The 27,518-nt window shown below is 42.3% G+C and overlaps 1 protein-coding gene across 1 annotated transcript; it reads right to left on the reverse strand.

The window, feature by feature from the left end:
• Nucleotides 1-10,029: 10,029 nt before the first annotated feature.
• On the reverse strand, nt 10,030-25,054 carry LOC125763115 (BCL2/adenovirus E1B 19 kDa protein-interacting protein 3). The gene is made up of 5 exons (XM_049425951.1): nt 23,897-25,054; nt 13,242-13,579; nt 12,258-12,328; nt 11,980-12,153; nt 10,030-11,900 (listed from the first exon to the last, which is right to left on the reverse strand). The coding sequence occupies exons 1-5, from the start codon at nt 24,015-24,017 to the stop codon at nt 11,849-11,851; spliced, it is 756 nt and encodes a 251-aa protein (XP_049281908.1). The 5' UTR covers nt 24,018-25,054; the 3' UTR covers nt 10,030-11,848.
• Nucleotides 25,055-27,518: the final 2,464 nt, after the last annotated feature.

Here is a 27,518-nt window from a genome sequence, read left to right on the forward strand (position 1 = left end):
CAGCAAAACAAAAAAGTAAGAAGTATCGATTATTTATGTGATAGTGAGCAAATTTATTGGGACGTGTTTCGAGGTTTCTTTCCGCCGAGTTTTCCGCCGATTGTTGTCTTTTTTGTTTTTGGTGAGTGTGAGCCCACCGATAGACTCGATCTCCACCGCTCCATTGGCCAGTAGCCGGTACCGGTAGACCATAAATCGTTCCTGCAAAAGATTCCGACAACGGGTGAAACAATCATCGGAAAGAAGTGCCATAAATTGTGGCCAAAAACCGACAGAGCGCAACAAACAACAAAAAAGGCATCCACCAAAAGTATACAATCGGATCAGACAACCGCATCCGGTACAGTACGGTGGTCTAATGCAGACGATTGCATTGAGGCTCTCATCAGCCTCACAGGCTAACATATGCCTGGGATATGCTGGTGAAAACAAAAATATGCGTCACAATTGCTTTGCTTCTGTGGTTCGAACTGTTTTTTTTCTTTATTATAAATTTTTAACTCATTTTGACGAAGTTTAAACAATTGCCCCCGACAGCACGTGAATTATTTCATTCGCCAACTTGCGGGTAGGCTAAATTTAACACTTTATTGTATTCTTCTTACATGATCTAACAATTTTTAGTAATGTCAAAGAAAGTTTCTCACGCTGAACTGCATCCGACACTTCCGAGCATTAGCATATAGTCTGATACTATAGGAATGTCTAGATGGTTCTTTGGAATACTTAAGCAGCCAACGGGAGGAAGTTCTAGAGGAAGACGATTTCCAGGATTTACCGGCTTTTTACTATTTCATGTACTAGCTTTGCGATTTGTGCGATGAGTGCAGAAATCTCTCTGTTTGAGGTCGTCGAATTGCCTATCAACAGAACTTCTTTAGAATCTACTCAAAACTAATGATTCCGGTTTTTTTTAATTCGAGAATATCCGACATTTAAATTGAAGGTTATACTTAAAAGTATTGAAGATTCTTTTGTATCAACCCTATCGATTTTGACATGCAGTTTATGTATGGCGCGAATAATCTTTTTCCACACAAATTTTATCGCTTATTCATCTCTTGATTGTTTAACAATATTTTTTCGGATCTATGGTTGTAATCTACTTCGGATTACTTCCGCAAGAGGTTTTCTCCTGACTTTTTTTATTTTTTCTTGGTTTTATTTAGACGTCATACGAAAGTCAGTGCTAATATGGTACGAGACCAGCACCACAGCCATCAACATCACCAGCCCGTTTTGGTTGGAGTGTTTTTAATGATTTAAATCAGATAGTCTTTCTTCTTGGACTTTTGCGAGCTTGGAATTTCTGCAAATTCCACACCCCAAACAGAGAAATGGAGCTCTCCCTTCATCGTATAAGCGTATCGTCCGAGTGTATTTAATTAAGTGGGCAACAGCATGTTGATTTTGACTATTGATTTGCTAATAACAAACGTATAGTAACTTTAGCGAACAATAATAGACCAATAATTAAATGGAGTTTAGTCATCAATTCTCATCAGGACCGTTTCTTCTTAGCAAGGACATAATTAACAAAAAGTAAGTCTTTTAGGATAACACATATGCCGACGAAATTAAAAAAAAAAACAGAAGCAGTCCTTAGAGAACAGAAACACAATGAGAAAGATCAACAAAGGATATTACGAATTCGAGGACAACAAATGATGAACGAAAAATATCCGTTCATTTGTTTCTAAAGCGTCCAATGAGCTACCCAAAGAGATGTTTCTTGAAATTGCTTTAAGACACTTCAAAGTTTGCTTTTAAAGTATTTTTTCCGCTCAATTACATGACAAAGAAAAATATCTCCACATAATCCACATAACCTTGCTGATCCAGTGACGACAAGTGTAAACATAGACATTTCATCGTTCCAACAACATACTATCAATCTTTCAATATTCATATACATTACAGTAACAGACAGATATCCTATCACCCATGTGCTCCATGTTTGGTTGGTTGGACATCATCAGATGGGCAAGTATTTTAATTACATATAGCATTCACTCCAGCAAAAGGGAGTTCCAAAATTACCACATTTATTTCCCCCATCATCGATGCCCTCCATCACCGGCCAGGAATACCCTGGTTACGTACGCAAAAAGCCTACACGTGTCTGTGGGTAGTGCTTTTGTTTCATTATCTTAACACCCACCGATGTGCATCGGAACAGTGTCCATGTGCACGGCCCAACCTTCCCAATAGAGTGCATTTTCGATCACAATCGTTTTCTGTCGCCTGAAGTGGTCCGTTTGCTTGTCCATCCGTAGCACACATCCACCGGGGGTCGTTCGGTCCGTGATCATCTCGAAGCAATCACAGTAAAGCAACAAAATGCGGAAAACCCTTTTTCATTAAATATCCCAGAGCGTGTACGGGATTGTGGCAGGGTGCTTCTTTCACCGGGAAGGGTAAGGGAAGGGGAAGGGCAGAACCATGTCGGCCATGTTCGGACAGTGATTGATTACTTGTGCATCCGTTTGTCGCTGGACGTTGAACAGTGTAGCGCACACAGCATATTTTCTTCCTACCACCCGTACTGTGTTGTGGCAGGAATAGCTATTACAGATGTAGTTTAATTTATAAAATACATTCGAAGATCAAACGAATCCAATCGCATTCGGTTCGGAGAGGTAGTTGAATGTGGGTTCGGTTTCAAACCTATTCAGAAAACGCACGATTCATTCTGTCGAACAATGGCATTGCTAAACAACAGTATCTTCGTGTTGATCTTACGAAGAACAACAAACCACATCAAACCGCATTCAAGATTGTGCGAGTGTGATAAGGTTAATGCAATAGAAATTACTGCCTCAGAACAGTGACTAGAACTTCAATAAATAGTTCGAAGTGAATATCATTCAAAGAAATAAACAATAAAAAATCTAATTAAAATTAATTCAAAAAAAGATTATACATTACATTGGATAAAGCTTAAAGCTTAACTTTCTCTCACACAACGCATCTTTAACAGCTAAACGATTGTTTATTCTCCAACCGTTCCACAAGTTTGTTAAAAGCATCCTTCTTATCCGTCCCCAAAAGCATTCAAATTAAAGCTTTCGTTCATTCGCAATGCTAACCACTCACCGTTTGTGGCCATTAACAGTAAGCAGCCAGTTACGACTGCTGCTGGAGTACATCCACATCCCACCAACCAAATAACCACCCAGTTTTCCAAGTTTACTTATCGATTTTCAATCGGATTAAGTCCCCGGGTGGCCATGCGGTGGCCATGGGCACACGCTGCAGATTATTTGTTCGCCCGGGCTACACACGATAAAGCTCGGTAGCTGGTCGCCTTCAATGAATCATCAAAACTGAAGCGAAAAATCAACCCAAAACCACAAGGAAATACAAACACTTGTGCCCGCACAAGCGTTTTCCGGAACTTGGGGGGAACGCGCTTTTCTCCCCCGACCCCCAACCCCCGCAATACACACCAAAAACACTTCCGGCGTGTTGTACCACGGGACGGGATTGTTGACAGATGCGCTCGTAAATGTAACAACAATGTTTACTCAAGAGCTTGTCCAGAATCATCCACCGAGCACCGTTCTCGCCCTCTGAAGGTCCCGTCTCAATGCAATCCAGTCATCGTTGTCGTCGTCGTCGTCGTCGTCCTCGTCGTCATTAACGTCATCCATCGTCAACCTCGAGTTTGCCTCCACTGGTCATCACATCACCGACACCATCATTGGGCTCATCATTGCCACCGTTACGTACATTTATTGGCACGTGAGCGTTCCGTGCGCGTTCCATGTCTCGTAACCAGCAGCCCTACACAGACACATGCCGTAATCCTTCGCCACTGAGTGGTTTACTTACCTTTCAAAAACCCACACTACCCGGCTGGCCGGCGGGGGGGAGGGAGCGGTGTTTTACCAGTACCGACCGAACCGAACGGAGATCCACGATCTCGACGACCATCGTCGGACGTTTCGAGACGTTCTTGCTTCGATAATCTTACCGCCGACCCGACACTTACGGTTCCGGTTCGATGGTAACAACACGAGCGGACATTATCGTAGCCGCGTCTTTCACTTCCACCGGAGCTTCTCCATCCCCTTTCCCTCTGGGTTTCCCCAATTGCGAAACAACCACCGGACAAACTTGCCATCGTCCACAGAGACGACCAATCGAAATAAAGGTGTACACTGTCGGTACCGAGTAGTAGCTTCGATCCAGCCAACTCCACATCGGCGTTGGCCGATAGTGTCCCAACAGTTGTGCAGTTCTGATACATCACTACAACCTTCCCACAGGATCACATTTGCCAGTGCTTTTCCCATGCCTCTTGTCTGTATTGCACTTCCAACTTGGGTGGGCGGAGGGAAAAAACAGAAACGGATTTTCCTGGCAAAAGCGTATCAGTTTTCCGGTTTATTTCCTTCACTCGATATGGTCACTCTACAGAGAGAGTGAGAAAGAGATGAAGTGAAAATGGAGTAGGATGAAGTCGGTTTCCGGTGTGATATTTTGCTGCCCGTGATGTGTGCCATCATCCAAGATTTGCCCAATGCATATGCACACTGGTCTCCCACTCCGTTTGCGTCATCGCCTCCTCTCCCCCTCCCCATCCCCCCCCCCCCCCCCCCCCCCCTTCATTTTATGACGATGGCTGACCAGTAATCCGGTGACGTATGGGAATATAATGTAAACAGATGAAAACTACAACCGAAGATTAGGTTTTGCACGAACATGCGGCCACATGGAAAGGACGATCCCGTGTCCCTACTGGATACGAGTCACGAGCTAAGGGCGAGCAGGAAATATTGGTCGTAAATAAATTTGAGGAAATCATTAAGTAATGGACCGTTTCGGGTATGAAAATTGAAACTAGACACCAAGGACACTTGCACCGGTTGGATATCCACACCCATTTCAAAGGCGAGGGCAGGTTTTGCAAGGGGGCAATTCACAATCCTTTTCGCCGCCCCCCCCCCAGGTGGCACAGGAAATAGTGTTAGATGAGGTAGAAAATTGTCTTCATATCGAATCACACGCTTTCTAGCTGTTTGACCGTACCGGTTTGTAGTTTGTTGCCATTTCTCGGTGCTCGTTGCAGTCTCGGTACACTATTGATTTATGATCGCGAATGGAGGATTAAGTGTTTAATGCGCTTATTGCCTGTTAAAAGAACGACGTTTGTTTGTGAAACTACACGTGTATGGATGGATTAAGCTTGATTGTTCATTTCCAGTTACGAACAATAAGTCGTGATAAGTCGCCGATAAGCCGACTATTTAAGAAATGTTATAGCCGTTTAAATTATGGAAACTTTAAACAAATCGCATTAAAACACATCCTAAGCCGAACACAGAAATACAGTAAAACCATCGAGAGTAAGTGCCCTGTACGCAGGGTTGACTATCCTGATCCTGAAAGTCAAGAAAAGCCAGAAATGGCAGTTCCCTCAAGACCCTCTGGAGGTTGTACTACCATCAAAAAGAAATAAATTGTTCATGACGCATTTAAATTCTTTCTTTTACTGACATTCATCGCTATTCAGATGTATTTCTCGCACTGAGGACAATCAGCCATTGGTGCGGAGGATTGTTTAGATGAAGCTTAATCCAACCTTTGCCATATTAGATCAAACTTTAAGTCTAGGAATTGCAATGAATTGATTAATATTGAAGAATTGAAAGATCCTCGAGCTACGAAATCTCAAGATACATTATTAGCTTCGAAATCGCGCTTCCTCAATCCATTCCGACACGACAACGCTCTCCTTTGACCTCTTCAAAAAGTTCACCAAATGTGAGATTGGTTTAAGAAACAAAATCTTTGAAAGATTTATAAGTCTAATTTAAACTCATAAACATGTAATTCCTCGTACAGTAATTTATTCTTCGAACGTCTCAAAGCTCATAATGCAAACAGACACACACCAGACGGGCTACAATTATTCCACATACAAAAACAAACCGCGAGTTACATAAAACATGCATGAACCAGAACAGGGTTTCTCTATGGATATCCGGATGTTACCTACCTTGGCAAAAGGGAGGACTTCGCGAATGTGCCGTCAATTTGATTTGACATCTTGCTAACCACAACCGGATGTTGTTTCGCGTGTCACGCCCAACCCCATTTCCAGCTGATGGGCACAGCCACCAAGCACCTAACCACGCCATTCCCTTGTCGTGTGACCACCGAATTCCACCATTTTATCAGCTTCCAAGACTGAGCACTTCGGTTCTGCTCTGGGTTAAAGGGAAAAGTTTCACCCGCTCCTCCGTTGGAAAGGCAAGGTAAGCTGACGACACGGATCGACACGTGAAGTTATTTGCTGTTTGGTGCGACAGTCCGTTTGGGTACTGTCGGTTCACTGGTGACATGAGTCGTTTTTGATGTGGCAATGGCGGGAATAGCACACACACATACACAGGTGCATCACGGCGTACGGTGATGCCCCTTTCTGGCCGTTGACTTGATGTGCGCCTTGGTTGGGCATGAGTATTATAATTTCATCTCGCTGCATTATTCAACGTTGGTTTCGTGTGGATTTGGCAACGTGTGGTTACACAAACCAGTCAAGCTGCATCCAAGTGGAGTGCAATGTTCCTTTCACATTCCGAGAACCACGCTGTACGAATTAAGATCGACACAGAGTGCATTACGCTTTAAGCTATATCGGTTGCTATAGGATTGCATTTCATTGTGTTCATCATACATTTTTTTGGGTTCTTATGAAACACAATAATCCACTAAGTATAATACAATTCACTAATTAAAAAAAAACTGCATCATTATCAATTTCAAACTCAGTTCAAGGTTATTGATGGTTCGCTATTTTCATCACATTCTGGTTGCATATATGCAACGATGGATGTTGTTGCAGCCTATAAAGTGTTCCTTGTTCCAATACCCGATAATCCTTTTACGATTGTGCATTATACATTAATATTCTTTGAACTGCTTCAATTGTGCTGCAGCAGTTTCGTTTATTGTGCGGGAATTAAATAATTCTGATTAAAATTAAGCTCCATTACAGCACAACAATATGTTTTGGGGGAAATTTTGCAATGTTCGAAAGTTTAAAATTGTGACAAAAAATTTTAATCAATACGTAGACTAATGACGAAGTTGAAGTCCGAGAAGGTGAGCATAGCTTTTACTTTAAAAACATTGAAGAAAAAAAACAAATGTCCATTCAAAACTCCCCTTTTCACAATGAAATGTGTGCCCTTTTTGTCATGTGCTTTTTATATAGTTTTATATTCGCAATTAATTTTAGGTAAACAGTGTATACAACAATTTCTTATACTATTATACAAATGTGTATATAAATTTAAAAAAAAAACTCATGAAAACACGCGTTATCCAATATGAAGTGTTCCGGTTGAAAAGTGACCAAAAAGTAACTTTTCTTTTCCACCATCTGGAGTGTACATATATTACACCTTAAGTAATCTTACATTAGATAAATTATTTATGGAACATAATGGAACAGAAAACGCACCCTAAATAGCTGCACACTAATAAAATCGATTGTTTAATTAGGGTTCCCCGAAAACGATCGTTTCCTCCTTCACGTGAGACACTTTTTTAAGCCGAAAACGAATTATATCCCTTCCCGAAATGCCATTCTATCAAAGCTTACGGCCTCTCCATTCTGGTAAGATCTTTCGACGTGTGTGTGTGTGTTGCGAGTGGTTTTCTTTTCCACTCCTACTACTCCGACTTGCTAACATTCCGATTCATTAACTTTCATTATTGCTCCCTCGTCCCGGGTACGCCGTACGATCCACAACCACACAATCCATCTGCATAACTTTTAATGTCTCTTCCGGCCGGAGCTTCCGCACCGTTTGGAGCTTCAAATAATCCGTCCGTTAGCTCCCAAAAACCCCCACTCATCCGGATCGTAAATCGTTCGAGTCATAATTTTCCCACCGATTGCCGGGTTCGAGAACCATCGTCAGCAACCCACGGACACTACATATCACCCACCGTTCCCTCCTTTTTCCAATTTGACATCCGGTCACTGGTCGAACGCGTATAAGTGTAGCTTTAATTAGCAATAAGGAATCTCCTTCACCGCTGGCTGGGCGGGCTGGTACGATGTGGTTCCACCGTACACGATCACGCCGGCCATTAGTTTGCTGTTGCCGGGCAGTACTGCTTCGGGGGCTACACCGGCTTGTAAGGCGACTCCTTCGACTAGGGGCTTGGGATAGGCCACTAAACCGTACCTCACTCTCCCTGGCGGTACCCGGTTGTATCCGTAATGTAAATTTACTTACTTCCACCGGTTGATTTCTTATCGATAGAGAGGGCGTTATCGTTCATTAGACGAGATTTATAGCGCTCGGGATGTTAAATCAACGAAGCAAACATGAACAACGAAGCACACAAACATTACACCGACCGTACGCCCATCTCCTCCACGTCCTATCACACACACACACGGAGAATGGAACTAGAAGGAGGTCACTTACAAGCTTCCTTGCACGCAAAGCATCAACCATCGTGGGGTACCAGTGCGATGGAGGCGCCCAGTACGGCGTGCCAATTGCAAACGGCTCCGGATTTAATTTCCATCCAATGTTTGATCAATTTTGTGGCGCTTCTTCGTCGATCGAGCCGGCCCGGTTTGGTGGAAAGGAAAGCGTAACGGAAGCTTTAGGGCATTGCCCATGTGCCCGATCCGGTGGAACAGCGTTGCAACTTCTAGCGCACTTCGTTGCAGTGCCGAGCGCGCGCGCCGGAGAGCTGATTTATGTGTATCGATTAATTTGTGCAACGGCCCTGCACAGGCTGCTTTGCGTAGTCAATTATCGATGATTTACATGTCAATAAGCGTAATCAAGGCTGATTGCGAAACGAACACCACTAGACCACACTTACGTGGTACGATATGACAGGCCGAATGGTGCCGGTGTAACACGCAAATCGATCATTGCCAGTTGCTGATTGTACATACTGTTTCGCTTCTTTCACCAAAAAGGCCTAATCGGTGCAAAAACGTACCACCTCCCCCACCCATGGTTACGGCGTGTGTGTGTTTGTGTGTATGTGCTTGTGCAGAAATTTCTGTTAAAGTTTTAAAAATAACCCCAAATGTACCTCAACGATCGGTTCGAAAATTTGATTGTCCCTTATAATTAGCTTTACGAGCGACGCAAACGCAAAACGTGGGCGAACCTTCTACGACAGTACGACCCACGAGCAGGTTACCGACCCGCACAGATTTCCCACAAACCTTTCGACCCAAAGTTCGGCCATTCGCCATGCGAAGCGGCATGAAGGTTCGCCTTTTTCTTGAAGGCGAGTTTTGTGCTTGGTGCGTCGTCGTCGGGTCGGAAAATTTCATTACGATGCTAGTAAAACACAATCGAATGTGGCACCCTTTCCTCCCGCAAAAAGCATGTCCCGCGTGTTGCCGCGTACCGTACCTGTGCCGGGCACTGTTCTTGAAAACGGAAAGATATTTGATTATCGTTGATAATATTTTGTACGTCTTGGCATTTTCCCTTGGTGCAACTGCTCCGGCCGGGAGCGAGGTTTTGGTACTGGCTCGGGCGAATTCAATTATTTGACGCAGCAAACAAGCTATAGTTAAACTTAGCTTCATGCCCCCCACCCCCGACGGTTAGGTGCAACGGAATTCTAACGATCGAAGGAAAACCAGTTACGCTTTGCCGTTGAGCGGCGAGCTGCATGAACCCAACCCGTCGATAGCAAACCCACAATGTCCTGGGAAATCATTGATCAGGGTTTACGGAACGTAATCGGTTTCAATTTCGGTATCTAATAGCAACCGATGAAACATTCCCAATACGTTGCTTTCGTCGTGTGCAACATGAGATGGGAAGGTGGGAAGATTTTGTGATTCTAGAAGATAAACATGCCATTCTAACAAAAGGCCATTGGGCAAGATAAAAAAAAGATGAAAACAGAGATATCCTTACTTAAAAAAAGAGCAGAAACAGTTACCATTCAAAACACCCACAAATTTCCCTTCTCCACCATTCTTCAGTGTACGCGCTCCTTTAAAGGAAAAAATCCCCAAAATACATTTATCTGTTTCATTTCATTTTTTCATGTTTATTTTTATTATTTCATGTGTATAATGCTTAAGGAATAATACAAAGTAATGGTCGTTGAATTACAAATACCAATTAGTGTAGGGATCCCTCAGCTCGCTCGTTACGCTCCTTGTCGTGAGCGCCAGCAAAGTTTCAAGCGAAATGGCCATCAAATGTTTTACGTCGGGATGTAAGGGTTAAATCGCGGTATACAATGGATTAATCAATGTGTGTGTGTGTGTGTCTGTGCGAAATACGCAGTATAAATCAAAGCTCAGAATCAAACCGATAGCAAAACACAAAGCATAAATATTAACCATCGTTATTGTCCTAACCATGATGATAAGTATAAAGCAAAGTTTAAACACGCGGATGTTACTAAATCGGAACGAAAAACCACCTTCAAGCTTGTGAGAAAACCGCTCGAATCTAGCACTTTGCTTTCCAAAGCCTTACGCTAGATGACGCTCGCACGCACTGGTTTGTGGTTTGTGTCTAGGATGCACACTTTATATCGAACCCGCTAGGTGGCGCTGTTCGTTCAACAGTTTAAAAACGCAAACAGAAACAAAATACGAAACGTAAAGCGTGCTTTTTTCAAAATTGGAGATATTACACTTAAAAAAGATATTAAAAAATATAACGAAAGTTTAGAAAAAATAAGTGAAAAGTTTAAAAAAAGCAATCTCTTATCACGACACTGCACGTCTGGCGTGTTTCGATCCGCAAAACGTTCTTAATTCTATTGTTGGCCTGTGTGTTTTTTTTATCTGTTTAAGCGCACGTTGTGTACCGGACATCATGTTTTGTCGTCTCGCACACCACCGTCTATAAAACTGCCGACTACATGTTATAAGAAAAAATGGAATTTACTCGAATGGATTAGCATTGCTTCCGTACGTTCCCTGATCGTATCAAATCTATCGTTTTTTTTTTGCTTCCTGTTTTTCTCCTCCCTCGCTTGGCCCTTGTTGGCGGAAATCGTTCACGAAATCTTTCCCTTTTTGTTCCCTCGATTATGCACACACCGATAAGGTGGTCCGCTACTCTACTAACCTAATCAGCGTTCGCTCACTTTCCAGCAACCCTTCTGTTTGCTTGTTAAATCCGTTTCTCAGTATAATCTCTGTCGTTTCAGATACATTCTGCCTAAAGCTAACGTACGTCCATTTTCCCTAACATTTGTTTTCTAACGTGCTTCATCATCACTTCACCATTTACTTCAGCTTAACCCTAACCGAAAGAAATACGTTGGACTGTTCTGCAATTGGGATCACTTTCCCGCCTGATTAAAGAAGCTTCAATGTCACGTGAAATGTCCAAACACCTAGTGTCCGGTTTCCGTGCCGATTCTCCCCACCCTCCCTAAACATGTTCAAATTCATGCGTTCGTTTTGGTTTGATCACACATTTTCTGCTAACCATAAGATTATTCCACGCCAAAGTTTACTTTACGCTCGATCGTTCTCGCCTCACAGCATCATTTGCTGCGTGTTAATATTTGGCCCACCGTTCGTCGTTCGCTGCGCTTTAATCTTTTCCCTTGATAGCCTTTAATTTTGACACAAAACCTTCTCATGTGATACAAAACAAAAATAGTAAATGCGTTCTACTGCATACACAATCACAGCTGTATGTGTGTGTGTAATGTTGTCAGGATTTCTAGAAGCCAATTTTTGGGGAAAGATTAATTCTATCATCCGCACACGACAAATCGAACAAACGGCAAAGTGCTTGTTTTCAAGCTATATCAAGCTATACGCGGCCTATCAAAGTGGATTTGGTGGGGCGCTTTCTACCGCATCTTATTCAATCGAGACGCGGGTTAGCAACAGACCACGTTTTTGTAGCCAAGCGCTGGAATGAAATGACAAACATATACCCATTAACCAATCTTCCAATCTGATGTTAAATGTTTTCCACAAACCCAACTTACCCAATGCCTGCGCCAAGCAGAAGCGACAATACGTTCGTTAGGACAATCGAGTACAGAAACTCCCGAGAGAACAGGGAGTTTTTCCCAACACGGACCTGCCTTATGGAGTAGCCGGCGTGTATAGGTTTGTTCATTTCCTCGTTTGTTGGACTGGGATGTTCGAATTTCCATGTTCTGTTTGTGGGAAGGGGTACAAGAAAAAGAAGAAAAGTTTTCATTATTTTTACATATTCATTCTATATTCGAAACAATTAGCTACGCTATGTGTTGCCACTCACTTGGGAGGAAGTTGATCGGGTCGACTGCTCCAATCCCAAACCCAATCGGTATCTTTCACAATTTCACCCTCCTGGGGAACAAAAAGAAAGAAAGAGAAGACAAATATATATATTAGTTTCATTATAAATAATTCTCATTACATTTGCTACAACACTTTCATTTTTACACACAAGACACACAATATTGTATAATGCAATTCTAATAATAAATGCAACACTAATTACGAAGATAATCGCATCATAGACAGCGATGCCCATTCCCATCTCTGTTCGTGTAATGAAACACACAGAGGAGAATGGAGATTGGAAAAAAAATATTAGCAAAACTTTACGCAAACAACGCGCCATTAATATATGGCACGATCGAAAACAACAGATTGCGAAAGCAATTATAAATTATCGATTGAAGCAAGTTAGATTCTAGATATATTGACGGGCAACTAAACACACATGGTATCAAATTCGCCTGGAGATTTGCATGTGTATTTTAAATAAAAAAAAACCTCACTTTAGTAACTTTTGCCTTCAAAACGAATTCCGTAGTCCACCAAAAAATTGCTCACATTACATAGAGTGATACGAAATCTCGCTATAATTATCAACGTCCAGTTTGCTGGTTGCATTTGGAAATGTGTCTCTGTTCCAGCTCGCTACACTAACTGACCACAAAACCCATCTCAAATTCGACTCGGATGTTGTTACAAAATAGTTCGTACAAAAATACTACCAAAACAAAAAAAAACCGACCAACCACAATGCCAACCACCCGAAAGCCTCTCACATTACGTCAACGGCGAGGTTGTCTGTGTTGGGGGGTTTGTGTTTCCGTTTGACATTTAAAACAATCACCACATTCATCCCCAACCCCAAAATTCCCCAGCCGCTGCATCATCATATCAAAGGCAGTATAATAGACAGATGATCGAGACTGCCTTTAGAGTGTGTGTGTGCGTGTGTTTGTGTGGGGGATCGTAAGCTGGTTACCTTGTGCACATGGTTGATGTACACATTTCGAAGATCTTCCTCCGTGGCGGCCAGCTCCGTATTTGGGCTGTTTGGAGGAGATTTGGGGCTTCCACGCAGTGATGTTATACGGCTCGATTCCTGGGAATCGCGCTGAGCCTCCCGCAACAGTCTTATGTATTCTTCCACGGACGCAAACGCCAACGGTGCCGCCGTCCGGTCTGGACTCTTCGTTCCCACCGTGCCGGATAGGGTTGTGGCACCGGTGAGGATATTATTACCCAGCCCGGATCCAGCAACTGTTCCTGTTGCCGCTCCGCTATTCGAACTCGTATTGGACGACAGCTCAATCCAGGACTCTGTGAATGAAACAGGTGTAAGGGGAGAAGTTGTGGTGAGAGGACTTTAAACGAATTAGCATAAGACAACAAATTTGAACCCAACAGAGCGGAGCTCGATTGTACCGTGGGTTAAAATTGCACCAGGGAATGAAATGAAGCTTTTGCAAACAGATAGGAGATACAGGTTGGAACGACCTTGAACAACGGCAACAACGCCATCTTCCACAGGCGTGCCATCCATATTGTTTTCGTCCGTATTTTCTTCTCCGGTTTGTTCGTGAACCTTTCACGTCTCTTCTGCTTTCCGAATCCTTCCCCTCTCTCTCTCTTAACAGCTGCATCGGTTTTCTTGCCTCAAGGTCTGCGCGAACCCGGCATATAGAAACGTGTTTTGTTGTGTTGCATTTTGTTCGGAGCTTCAGGGTGATGGGGTTGTATTATCGTCGTTAGTCAGAGTACTGCCCAGGGCAGCACGAAATTAATATTTATCACGAAGAGGTGCTCGCACACACCGAGCTAAGTTTACCACGTCGTAAATGATTAACCGAATACTGATTAGTATGCGTTCGTTGGTACAAAACTAAACCCCAGAATAGACTACAGGAAGTGAACAAAAATGCGGAGGTGTTGTGGAATGGAGACACAAAAAAAAACTCGTTTGCACATCGGATACGCCTCAATGCCCAAGATGCAGCACTAAAACACACACAACAAACGTTCTTTTTATTGGTAGATGCGATCGACTAATAAGCGAGGAACCCTAGAAACGGTTCCCTTTCCAAGTGCATCAAAGCTTAGATTTTTGATGAAGTTGTGAGAAGTAAACGATCGACGACACAAACCAAAAGCATAGACATAGACTAAAAAGTAGGTCATTTCCCATGAAACTAATTTGAAGATTTTAACGGATCGCTTCAACCATCAACATTGACCATGGGAACCTCAAGGAGACTATATTTGTGTTCAAATTTGGACATAATAAAACAATACCTACTAGCGGCACTAGTGCGCGAAATTAAATGTTATTTTGTCGCACTTTTAACAGACAAACAAAACATCATTCAACCGGAAACATGCCATTTTTGATACACCCTCTATTTTACTAACGCTTTTGAAGACAAATTTGGTTAACAAATAGCCAAGCGTGCTTTAACCTCAACCCCATACACCATTATTCGTTACGGTCCCTATTTCTATCTATAACGTTTGTTTCACGCGCACATCCAAAAGTCAACCCGATTAAAAACGATTTGTTTGAATAGAGACAGGAATGAAACACATCGCATAGTCGACAAACCCCCCTCAGGCCTCACTACACACTTCCGGTGCAATAATAAAAACAAACGAACGTTGTTACAGTTACGCATACGCCTTCACACGATACACGATTTCGTATGGAAATAACATCACACTATTCGTGGGTTGTTGCCTATCGGTAGACAATATCGGCCATTCGTTGTCGCCCATCTGTTTGTATCTGGCAATTACTGCCCTAAAGCCGGCCATGTTTACTCGCTACGAAGCTAGTAATTAGTCATTTTTATTTGTGCTTTTATCGTAAACTTATTTATTTACCATCTGCTTTTATTGGGTCACACAACACAACGATAGCTTGGCCAGATTTGCTTCTCCATTTGCCAGATTTGATTCACCAGTATTTTATTTTGTTTTGTATTGTAATTACATTTTTTCCAATATGGCGTGTTACTTAAATGAATATACCACAATATAGTTTTCTTTAATTGTTTTAATTAGATTTTATTTTATTAAAGTAATACAATCAAGATGAGCACTGGTTGCCACTCAAATTACTTCCCTAAAATACTTGTTTGTCCAGTTACAAACTTCTGAACGTGCACTTGAACCTTCCGAGCTTAAAGCTCTTTAAGGTCGAAAGGAGCACTGCACAACTGATAAGACGGTCATTGTCGAACCAACAACAAAAAGAAAAGTAGAAAAACGAACTTGAGCACCACTTCAAACTACACCCGCAGCCAGTGTGTAGAAAACTAGAATAAATAACCAATTGTGTGCCTGTTACAATGACACCTTGAAGTAGCTTAGAGGGGTTAGAGCATGTTGTTTTTCTTTCGCACCTTCCAGCACTGGGCAGTAACTGTGGCACGAAGCTAACGTAAACAAAGTAAACGACGTCACGTAGGGCAGAGTAGTTTGAAAACCGCCATACCGTACCTAGAAACCCGAAACATCGCATGTATGCACACGTCCGCAAGACGTCAGCCAAACGTTCCAAAAGCTAATCGTAAACGCCGGGGTTGCTCCCTTTGGGTGTGTTGTTCGTGACGTCAATTGCACTTGCAGTCAGTCTTAGCAGCAACAGGGATGAACCGCGAAACCATTTTTAGTCGCAATAATGAGAACACGTTGGCAGAAAAAAAACACGTCAATGACCATCGATATGAATCTATGGACTAAAGGAAACGTCCGGAAAATGAAGATGGACAGAACAAAGAGATTTTCTTGCTGTCTGGATTCAAGGCAAAAAGGTCATGAGACAGACTGTTGCCCTACATGCGATGGGGTCGCACACATTGTCTTGCGATAAAGATTATGCAGAATATTTTCTGCGTGAAAACTTCACAATTTTAAGTGCATATTTTTCTTCCTTTGTGGCACTTAGATACTTTCTTATCCGGCGCAATGACCGTTTTTCGATCGTGGCCTCCTGCAGGAGTATTCTAAACCGCTCACGATCGAGGAGCGCCGTCGTCTGTCACAATCCGTTCTTTCTCGCTTCTGCTGTCGTAAAAGTACTTTACGGCCTGTGTTGTACGGTCCCATTGGAATGGCTTGCCAAGCCCGCCGGGGTTCTGACATCTGCCTCCAGAACACGAATAATAGGGTTTCTCCAGTTTTTGGACAAAGATCATGTCTCAAAGGCGTATCTATTATAACTACATAAGATCTATACAATCCCTGTTTCGATCGTCGCGACACGTGTTTTCATTGGAGTTGCCTCAAGTTTCCTCAATCAGAAAAAAAGACCGATTGACAGTCAGCAACTCCACTGCAAAACTCAATAAATGTGTCTGGGAGTTCCTATTGGCATTTCTGCCTTTCTTTCCTAGACTTAATTCATAGCAGAATAGTCAACAATAGGGTACGGGTCCATATCAGATTTAATTTCCGAGTTCTTTCGTGTGAAGAACAGATCTTATTACTATAAATGTCCAAGCAAATAATGGTTCTTTAGAAGGGTAATAGAAATACAAATGCATCTATCCTTTTGGATTACTTTCACTTTCGACGGAAATGAAAATAAATCACTGCTGTTACGTGTTGTGATGTCGGAGGTTGTGACAAAATAAATTCTCGGCTATGAGCCAATTGGGATTTCCTTCCGCTTTATATATCGGGGATCATTCACAACAAATCACAGCACCACACGTTTGCATTTAATTGCAAATGTTCTTTAGACTACAGCGCTGACAGAGCACGTACATCGGTCAAACGACTGTGTTGGCGTAGGTCAAGCTAATAACCACCCGCACACACCACGCAAAACTCAACCACCGTTTAACTGTGCCGGTGGAATTCCTTCGCGTACGAGAGTAAACCATGCTCCTACTACACTTCCGCAATCAAGCGTCCACACCGAACACGATGGTTTTAGAAGCGGGAGTAAGGCCGCAAACGACACGTCACCCGGTGCAAGCGATTATGCAGCCAGCGTCTAGACTGTAGTGCAACATTTAATTATTTTGAAACAACCGTATACAATCGTGTGATAAGTTCAATGGAAAGACACAGCAGCTTCTGAAGCGCACAACGTCCACACAACGCGTGCCGGTTGTGAGGGTCGAATTGCACGTTTTCAATGCCTGGTAAACAGTTAAACCTGTAAGTTATCTCATCGTAATCTTGCTACTCTGCTAAAAGCACGACACAGCTGATTTAATAAAAGAAAACACCAACAGTGAGGAATGGAATTTCTTCGAATCATCTCAAATGATGCGATTGGTAGTGTATGCTGTTTAAAAACTATTGCTGCATCAACTAGAAGGTAATGATAGGTCGGAAAGTATGACATTGAGACAAGGTGTGTTACTAGGCACACCCGACTAATGACTATAGTGACATCGCTCAACGACGTAAATTAGCGGAAACACATCCCGTAGACCACCACAGTACACCGCGCCACCAGTCGGCGGTCATATCACGCCAATAGCCGATTAATTAAACGCCCTTCACATATTACTACTGCCACCGGCGTTTTTTCACACAATTAAATTTTAATTTACAACGCATCAATCTCGACGATGATTGATGGGTTGAGCTTTGTTCGTATGATATCACTCACAAGAGCGAAAAAAAAATCGCAGCATTAAATGAGCATGAACATAAATCAATTTCAATTGCCTTTCTTTCATGCATAATGAGACAACAATTAAGCCAGTAAGTGGTGGATTAAATTCGAATTGTGAAGCATAAAAAATGTGTCCTTGCATTTAGTATTAATTAAGCTTTTCTTTTAAAAATATGCAAAGATAATAAACAAGCAAAGACCAACATTTTCCTGGCCCTGACGATGGACCAAAATATTCCGATTCTGACATGAAATAGTTGGAGATCCTGCTAATGAGACATACCGACAAAAAAGATCTATCAGTTACAGCTGAGTGCCTTTGAGAGGTTTGATCATTCATCCTTCTTCAGCGGAATCGATCTTGAACGATGAAAATCTAACGCTCAGAAAACAACTCAGGCCTATATCCTACCTCACTGCAAGTCCTGAAGGAGAGTCCTTTTGACAGATCATCTCCTCGAACCAAGATCATCTCCAGGAAAATAGAGTGGAAGTTATTGAAGCTTGTCTTTTTGATGGACGACGTAAATTACATAGAACTTAGGACATCTAACTGGTTCTAGGTAGATGTCACCATATATGTCCAGGTTCATCAACAATTACATTTTTAAACAGAGCCTGCAGGCTACTGTCAGATGCGGATGACTCCGACTTAGTACACTTTTGTTTTGAACGATAAGCACACAAACTCCTCAAGATCTCGATCTTCTTAGGTTCTACTGAACTTATCGCGTACATATGATGTTCCATCATATGTGATGTTCTATAGGTCATGATTAAATTCTGATTTACGATATGGAATTTCTTCATTCCATAGTAGATTCAAGAGCAGAGTGATCCTAAGAAAATCTGATCACTTTTTTCAAAATTCCTCTAAAGTACACGTAATAAAGTGGCTCTGATTGAATTGCTACAAAGAATTCCAATGTCTTTATTAATGTGGCAATTTTCTTTCGCACTCAAATGTTACCGGTCGAAGGAATTTATGACAATGAATGCAAAATGCAAACAAAACGATTGAAACATGTTTAATCATACGCGGTGCAATGTTTACATTCCATTCCAACGATCAGCGGCACGTCTACAATGACGATCCGATTCAAGCATAGAAGGTGTGTTTGCGCATTACGGCAACAACGCCGTACTGGCCACTTCAACAAAACTTCCCTCCCCACCTCAAGAGATAGAGCTCAATGCACGACTGGCCCTTACCGCGTGAAGCAAATGTAACGAAAATCACCCCAACGACGTGGACGTGTTTAGGTTTACACGAGCTAGAGGCAAAGTAGCGTTGCAAGACAGCTTTTATTTCACATACCCATCCCACCCGGCACTCCCACACTTCCTCGGCAGGTGGACAGTGTAGGTGGTGGTAAGTTTACTTCAAATTTTGACCTCATTTTCCACCACCCTCGTATGTTTGGTGGTTGAAGGAAGGAAAAAGAAACCAAACAGATTGTAAAATACAACTAACGCTTCTCTGTCAAATGCCTCAAGCGATCGCTACCGAACGTACACAAATATGTTTCTTTTGGTTCATTACCTTTTAAAGAAGCCTGCCACCAATCTGAATCTTCACGAAACCTTAAAAAAACTCACAACAAACACAAACTCATGTCCACTTTATCAGCGTTGGTTGGGTTACTGGCAGTTTTTCTGGGGCATCTGACGGACAATTGAATGTCTGGCTAAGTGGTGAATTGTATCGCTGTGGCACACTAACATGCGAACAAAACAAATCTTTAACAGGCTGGTTGCAAAAATCAAAGCTTATCACCCTCGTCAACACACTCGTTTTCGTTTACAAATTGTAATGTTGATCCCCTTCGGTTGACACAAGCCTGGGAGGAGCCTGGGTTCGACAACGAATTCGAGGAGGTTGCGAATTAGCGCATTAACACACCACAATCCCATAATGTCCCCGCTATTACCATTGGGAAAGGGGGGGATTATTTCCACTACGGATGGTCACAACGATAATAAATGTGTCGCGCTCGTCTAGACCGGACCATTCCATGTAAATAAAAGCACAAACCAGCTTCTTTTTTAAACTGGCCAGACAAAATAACAATCCTCTCCCCCCGGGGGCGTTATTTCTTCTCCATCCATCATGATTTAATTATAGCTCCCTAGTAGTTCGGTGCACGATAAGGGATGCACATCACACTTTATTCCTTGTTGCGTTATTGCAGTGTAATCGTAGCATCAGGGCATTATTAAAATCTCACCCCACCAACAACCCGTTTTGTGGCTGTTGTTGTGACTCGGTGACTCAGGTGTTAGCCCACCGGCAAGTTGATGCGGCACTCTGACCATCAGAGATTCGTCGCAGTTTATATTCCAAACAATCGTCGTAAACAACGGAACCGTTCGCAAGATGCTTCCTTGAGTGGCCATTGTGTGTTGGAAGGTGTTGACGGAACAGTTCCACTACAACCGTGTCGGACATACTATTGACATTTTGAAACCTGCTGCCATCATCTGGGTTAATATTGACTGATGATGAGTCGGATGAGGTGATGCAAAAAGGGGTGAAGGATGATTTAAATCATACATCACAATCAGTGATCATCATTATTGCAAAAAAATCTAGCACGAGAAGATCACCTGAACGAGCCTTTCAACGTTTTTTCTCTGTACTCTGTAATGATCGCGTTGTCAAGGTAAATAAACGGAAGATGCTCGAAAGTATTTCGCTTGTTTGTGTTTTTCATGTCTACAACGATTACCGACCTACGATAGCAAGTGACCTACAATTGGAACAAGCAGAACTGCCACACTGGTACCGACGCACGGTCCTTATCAGAAACGTGTCATTTAATCTACCGTACCTCTGGTCTGGTTGCTTTTGTTTATAGCATCTTAGTGAACAGGTCCAGAGCTTACAAATGGATCGTATGAAATATTCCACATAATATAGGCACTTGTTGTAGGCATATTTACGCCTAGTCTATTTACAAACGTCGGCAACTACGTCGTCTTTGGGGCCTATTTCTGGTGTCCCTTTCCACATACGTACCAAATAAAGCTACCAAAAGCGACCAAATCAATCAGGCAATTAAAAATAACGTTTGGAAACTATTTTCTATCCAACCTCCAACTAGCATCGGTTGGCATTCAAAAATTACGCCTCTACACACGAGCACAGATTGTGGCGCAGTTAAGGTGTAAGCAACGGAATCGAGTAAGTTCATTCACCGTTCTTTACACACACACACGGGTGATGACGGAGTGCATTTTGCTTGCAACTGTAGCCAAATGCAACTGGGTTAACTGTTTCCGGTTTTGGCTGATATTTTGTGAGCATAAACACTTGCTTTCGCATGTGTTTGTGTCGGTGAGGCGTAAATGAAAATAAAAACAAGCTTGTAAATCATCACAGTCGGTTGGAATCGTAGCGTAGATAAACAGAAACGATTTACACAGTGTTGTACAGAACCTTTGTTGTTTTTATTAATAAAGGAACATTCTAAAGGCATTCACTGAAATTGTATTCGATCTTAATACTCTGTCGATTACGAATAAATTCAGGAATTAAAAACAAAATATTATTTTTGTTGAATCGAAGGAAAGAGCTTCATAGACAGTCAGGTCGTCACTTCTTGACCGGGTCCGATTTAAAGGAGTAAATGGACTCCAACACCTAAGGACTCAGAAATCCTCGAGCCTTTATCCACTCCAGCCAGATTACTGGGATGGGTTTGCTTCGACAGGATGGATATGGTCAACTTCTGTTCCCGCGCAGACACTCTCGGCGTCGAAATTTATATCCTGGTGAAGGACTTCTGGTCACACAAATACTAATCAGGTCTAGCGTGCCCTTGTAGTGTCCCATAGGTGGATGAATCTGAATGAATGTTTAAAATGAATTAACGAAGATACAAGAATCTTCGAAATTCCGCAAGTTCATCAATCTCTGAAATCGGAAATTTCAAAATGTATGCAGAGTTCTAAGAAGCACTTTAAAAATGAAAAATTTTAGAATCTGTTCAAATTATTACCGTTTCTTTCATGGATCTTTAGAAATTCAGAGAAATTTATTGAACCATTTAAGAGTCGATTTATAACATATAAAAGTCAAGAACGATTCTTAACTGAAGATTCATATGAATGACGCCTCTGTTAAGACTCATTCATCAGAATACTACACAATATCGTGTTTTTGCATTTTGTTGAAATCAACCATCATTTCGAGACCTATCCAAAAGTCCACCAACAGTATGTTGTTGGACATTCCTGGTCTAATCCATAGTAAAGGGGAATTAAACGGGGAAGGAGAATTGCAAAAAAAAAACTGCATTGTCACCTTCGTATTTCTAAAATTAATCCCACAAATCGAACGACATTAGTCTATAATCTTCCTAACTTCTGGCCGAAGGTGAATACGTCACTGCAGCTGATCATGGCATTGCCTGTGTCCGATCGTTAGACACGTCACTTTAATCACCCCATCATCATTCATCGCGTGGATGAAGCGAACGATATCTTATCAGCAGCGTATCAAACAAGCCCTTAGCACTGACCTGTTCGATCGTGATTCCCCCGTTGCCCGGTTTGGTGCTCTTTTTTCCATCTTGCATCGGTGGAAAGGATCCCGTCGAGACCCTTCTACTGACGCGTCACACTAGGAGCAATAACATCAAGCTCTTATCACACCTCCTCACCGCCCGATTGGCATTGGAATCTTTCCATCCACCTACTCCGGATGGAGCCGGCATCCATCGTCTCGGTGAAAGTTTATTTAGAAAACGTTGTCGACCATATTTTTGCACAACATTGCGCGACAATGTGACTGCGGTGGAGAAGACGGGGGTGAAGCTAGGAGGGCGGAACCAATACCATTCTTCTTATCAATGTTGATTTATTTATTTCATTTACTTTCCCCTTTGTACGCTTTTGTTATACGATTAGGAAGTGTAAATTAAACATGGTTCGCTTTGTGAAGCGTTTCATGCATTGTTTGCTTTTTGCAGACAAATTGTTCAAATATTTGTTAAAAAAAAGAAAGACGTGCAGCAATGTTGCATTATCGTGTTTCTTTTATAAACAATGTACGTAAAATTTAAATTAGACTATCCGACTACGTGGTAAAATAAGTCTTGATACGGCCAGGCCGTTCTAACCAAGCATAAAAAAAAAATTAAAAAATTGCCGACGATAGCAGTCACTTAATAAAATTTCTTTGTAAATCATTGACTGCAATAACGATCTTCGTTGAATTTGTTGTTTATCTCAAACTCTTCCAGCATCTGCCGTTGACATGTGCAACACTGTGTAGCTATAAAACCAGAAATATAAACGAATGACTTCGTGCAGGACGTTGAAGGTAGAGGTTGAGGACGGTGCTGATTTGCAGCCAAAGGCAAACAACCTTTTAAGTTCTCCGGGTTACCTGTTTTTTTCTCAACGAAACCCCTACAACTGAAGCGGAAATTGAACGAAAAATGTTATCATGTTTCATGCAGAACTGATGGCCCACTCTTCCCAACGTTTTCACTCTTCGCTGCGTATTATCTTGTTCCCTCGACCGTGTGGTTCGTTACACAGTTACTGACTGGTCTCTCTTATCACACAGAACAACATCACCGAACAAGAACACAAACCAAGGAGGAGAAGGAAAACATTAAAAATAGAACAAGTGAACCGGCATTTCGGCATATCTGGCCACAAGTGCATTCCACTGTTAGTGAGTTGGTTTCAATATTTTTTGCTTTGTTTTTAATTCACTATCAAGGCCTACAACACTCGCAGAATACTCGCCAACGGAGTGTAACGACAAAATGAGTCAGATGAAGGGCAAAAGGAAGGGGTGGGGAGAAGGGAGAGAGAGAGAACTCAAGTTCGAACGCAGTCGGCTACGACGCAATAAGGCATCTCTCCCGCACAACGACGCACGTTCTCGTTGCGTGGGAAAAATTATTGATTGCGCGTCCGATTGAACCGTACGTGGAAAGTCCGGTGATGCATTTTATTGTCCACCGGATCACCCGCGGCCCGCCGCCACTTACCTCCTAGCTCTTCCGGGCCCATCTTCGCCAGCTGGCTGCTGGTGGATGTGGTCATTGCCGCTTTGCTGCTACTGCTAACCAAACTGCCTTTATCGCTCGTTAGATTCACCGTACGGAACATGCCGCCCTTTCGGTTCACTTTATCCTCACCGTCCGTCGTGCGGCCACCAAATGTCGGACGAATGTTCTGCAGCTTCACGCTACCGACTGGAGCAGGGGTGCTGTTTTGTAAACAAAGAACTTCGACGTTGGCGTTTTCTCCACACCCCACACCACAAGCGTTCGCGCGCTACGTCACGTAGGCGCTGAAAAACAACAAACGGCTCGGACCACTTTCGGAGCACACGCACACACCCGCAGCCTGCACCGCTGGAAAGACAAAAGAACCAAGCGCGCGCACACGCACACACTGGCACAGGGACGCACCTTCCGTGAAAACGCAACACCACGTACGACGTACGCTTTGTTTACAACGTAATGGCGCAGGCTTTTTTCCGTCCGCCAGCGGAGTATCCAACACTTGGCAAACGCAAATTTTCCACCACGTCACAACACTTTTCAGCCAGCGATGGAACGAATTTTACACACAACTTTTTGAACGCTTAATCGGTTCCGACAAATACAAAAATAAAACGACAATTTACAGCAAATAGCACGATTGCGGGACGCGTCAACAATGTAAACAGCTGGTACTATCTGCACGTATAAAAACCCACCAACTGCCTCTTCTGCTGCGCATTAAAACCAAACTTTTTTTTCTCACTTTTTCAAGCGCAGGGTAGAAAACTGGAAACTGTTGCACCAATACAAATACCAACTACGCCTGGAGTTTCGGGAACTCGTTTGCCTTTGTCCTTATGTACGGGAATTAGGGGTTGTTTTTTTTCGACTCTTGATTCACTTCTAAACTGCGACTTTTAAATCGAACGCAACGCAAAATAACTTCCACTTTCAAAGCTCGTAGCCTGCTAACGCATCAAATCAATCGGCAAATACTCATCTGGCCAACAAACGCCCTTTCTAATTCTTTTCAATTCAATGCGAAGCGCTGTTTTGCCGTTGTGCTGTTATTCTCTACCCCTATTTTCGTCACAATGAATTTTCTACCCGTTGCGTTTGGCAACTGCGCTTGAATCGAACCATCGCTTGCAGCTGTCACAATGCTTACAATTTTGACCACCAAGCATTTACACCCATAGTGCATAACTATGAATCATTTACTCAATATTTGGACGAAAGTCATGTACAGGGAATTCAAATAAAAAAAATTAAGTAAATCTATCACAAAAAGCGCAGTTATTTTGCTTTTGCATGAAAATACATATTGCTAAGTCAATATCAAGCTTCAACAATCAAGCAAGAAAATTAATTAAGTTTCATATTAAGCCCATAGTTCCAGCTCAAACAAAGCTCGCGTATACACAACAATTAAAATTAGAATCCACAATTTCGGTAATCGATTCACAGAGGAAACGCTGATTATCCTTGCTCTGCCCTAACCGAATAAGCAGGTAACAAGGAAATTGGTAAATATAGATAGATAGATAGTTTTTAAATAGATTTCTTGCAACTCTGGTAAGCCTACACCCGGCTCCGGATTGATCCATGAAAGGAAATGTAAAATCTAATAAAATTCCAAATACACAATTCTAGTTTACATACCAAAAAATCTGTTCTCTAAGTTTATAACACACGAACAGTTAAAATTCAATACAAATTCAATAAAAATGGACTTAGTGAGAAAATTTTTACTTTCTCACATCTCAAATCTCATCCGGTTGTGTGCTTAGTGTGCGAGCACCTTCACTGTTTGTCAAAGGTGTCGAACACAAAACATAACTTCAATATTATAACACGAAAATAACTTATGAAACTTTTATTTTATAAAATATCGAGTACAACTCAATAATTCATCAAAAAAGGTGCCACCAAATAATAAAAAAAAAAATTTAATCGCAATTTAATTTACCATTCATAATTGTTCCTTTTCGATCTTGCATAGCACATTCGATAATTGTATTTATTTTTAAAGAACGATCGTCTCACATTAAAAATACATTAATTTTTAAATATGATTTGTGTTTCCGCCTTTGACTTAACCCTTGTCATTCAATCGTACTGTTTTATAATTCTTTCACTATATCTTAAATTTAAATTTTAAGTAGTTTCTTGTGAGCAAATTTGACACAAAAACGTTGTCCTTAAGGAGCTCAATACTACTCCGCAAACAAACGACAAAAAATCACTTTCTCATCTATTTAAAAAAACTTTGGAAATGGGGTCAACTATGATTAAATTCCTTGGTGTTTACGATCTGATCCATCTACACTCTATCCTATTCCCAAGTAAAATCTTAATATGTACTTTCCTTGCGAGTATTTTTATGTTGCCTTATCGACTTCTAGATGTCTACACGTGGAGGAAACATTTGCCAATATTAGCTCACCACTATTTTCCATTGATCAGCAAGCTTTCACGCAAGAAACAAGCATTAGGGAACCTGATCGAACGTGCCAAACCACATTCATTTCAAATTACACTACGACGACCTTTTCCAAATGTGTTGGAGGAGGAGTTGGAAAAAACAAGAGAATATTTTGATCTGATGGTTGAAATCTCTGCACGAATGTCGAAGCAAATCAAACGTTTGTTGTGACAAACCAAGGAAAAAACAACGGCAGTCAACATCATTGCTCTTGTTCTCAAAATTCAACTATTTTTCTTTCAAATATTTCACCCTCAGTACTGTCCGCGTGTGGTTTTTTTGTTGGGTTCGCCCTTTCTTCTATGTTGTGAAAATCGGGAGCAAACTTTCGACTGATCGCATCCAGTGGAGCATGATCCATTGCATGCATCCCTCATCGTGGCTCACCACCACGGTTGTGTGTGTGTGTATGCTTAAGTAGAGATCAGCCACAAACACTGGTCTGGTCAACTACCACTCCGATCCACTTCATCGTTTCTCATCCCTTCCTTCCTTTTCCGAGGGCAATGATGAACGCACTGGTTTTTCGGTTGCTCGATCTGCTTTGGCTCCTGCTGCTCCTGCATGTGAACAGATCGTTTTCCATCGCATAGCTGGTTGGGTGCGGCGGCAAGGAGCACGGGGATACAGTTGTTGGTCATAGCATCACAAGAGTGGAGTTATGGGGAGCTACCTGGAGCACAAAAGAAAGAAACAAAAACCACTCGCAACAAACGGAACGAGCTAGTGACAACGAGCCGTTCCGCCCGGCCATAGAGGATCGAGAGGAGGTGGGGGGTAAGGAAGAAAGAGAGAGAAAGAGAGAGAGAGAGAGAGAGAGAGAGAGAGAGAAAAACAGCACGAGGAGACGAGGAAACAAAGTTAAGGACGAAGGCTACGAAAAAACGGTCGAAATCCCATAATCATTGCACATTTCCCATGATCGTTAACTGGGCCCGTCCGATCGTCATCACCTCCTAAACGGGCTCCTCTCCACATCAACCCTCCTAGCGGCGGCCACAACATACGGTGCGTATGTATGCAACGCCCTCCTCTAAACCGCTCCCCGAACATACCACCCCCTCCCTCTTGCACCCCCTCTTCATACCACCCCTTCGCAGCATCACATGCTGTGGCCACTTGGCTGCCTACGGACTG

Source organism: Anopheles funestus, chromosome 2RL, assembly GCF_943734845.2.
Source record: "Anopheles funestus chromosome 2RL, idAnoFuneDA-416_04, whole genome shotgun sequence".
In the NCBI taxonomy this organism is placed as follows: Eukaryota; Metazoa; Arthropoda; class Insecta; order Diptera; family Culicidae; genus Anopheles; species Anopheles funestus.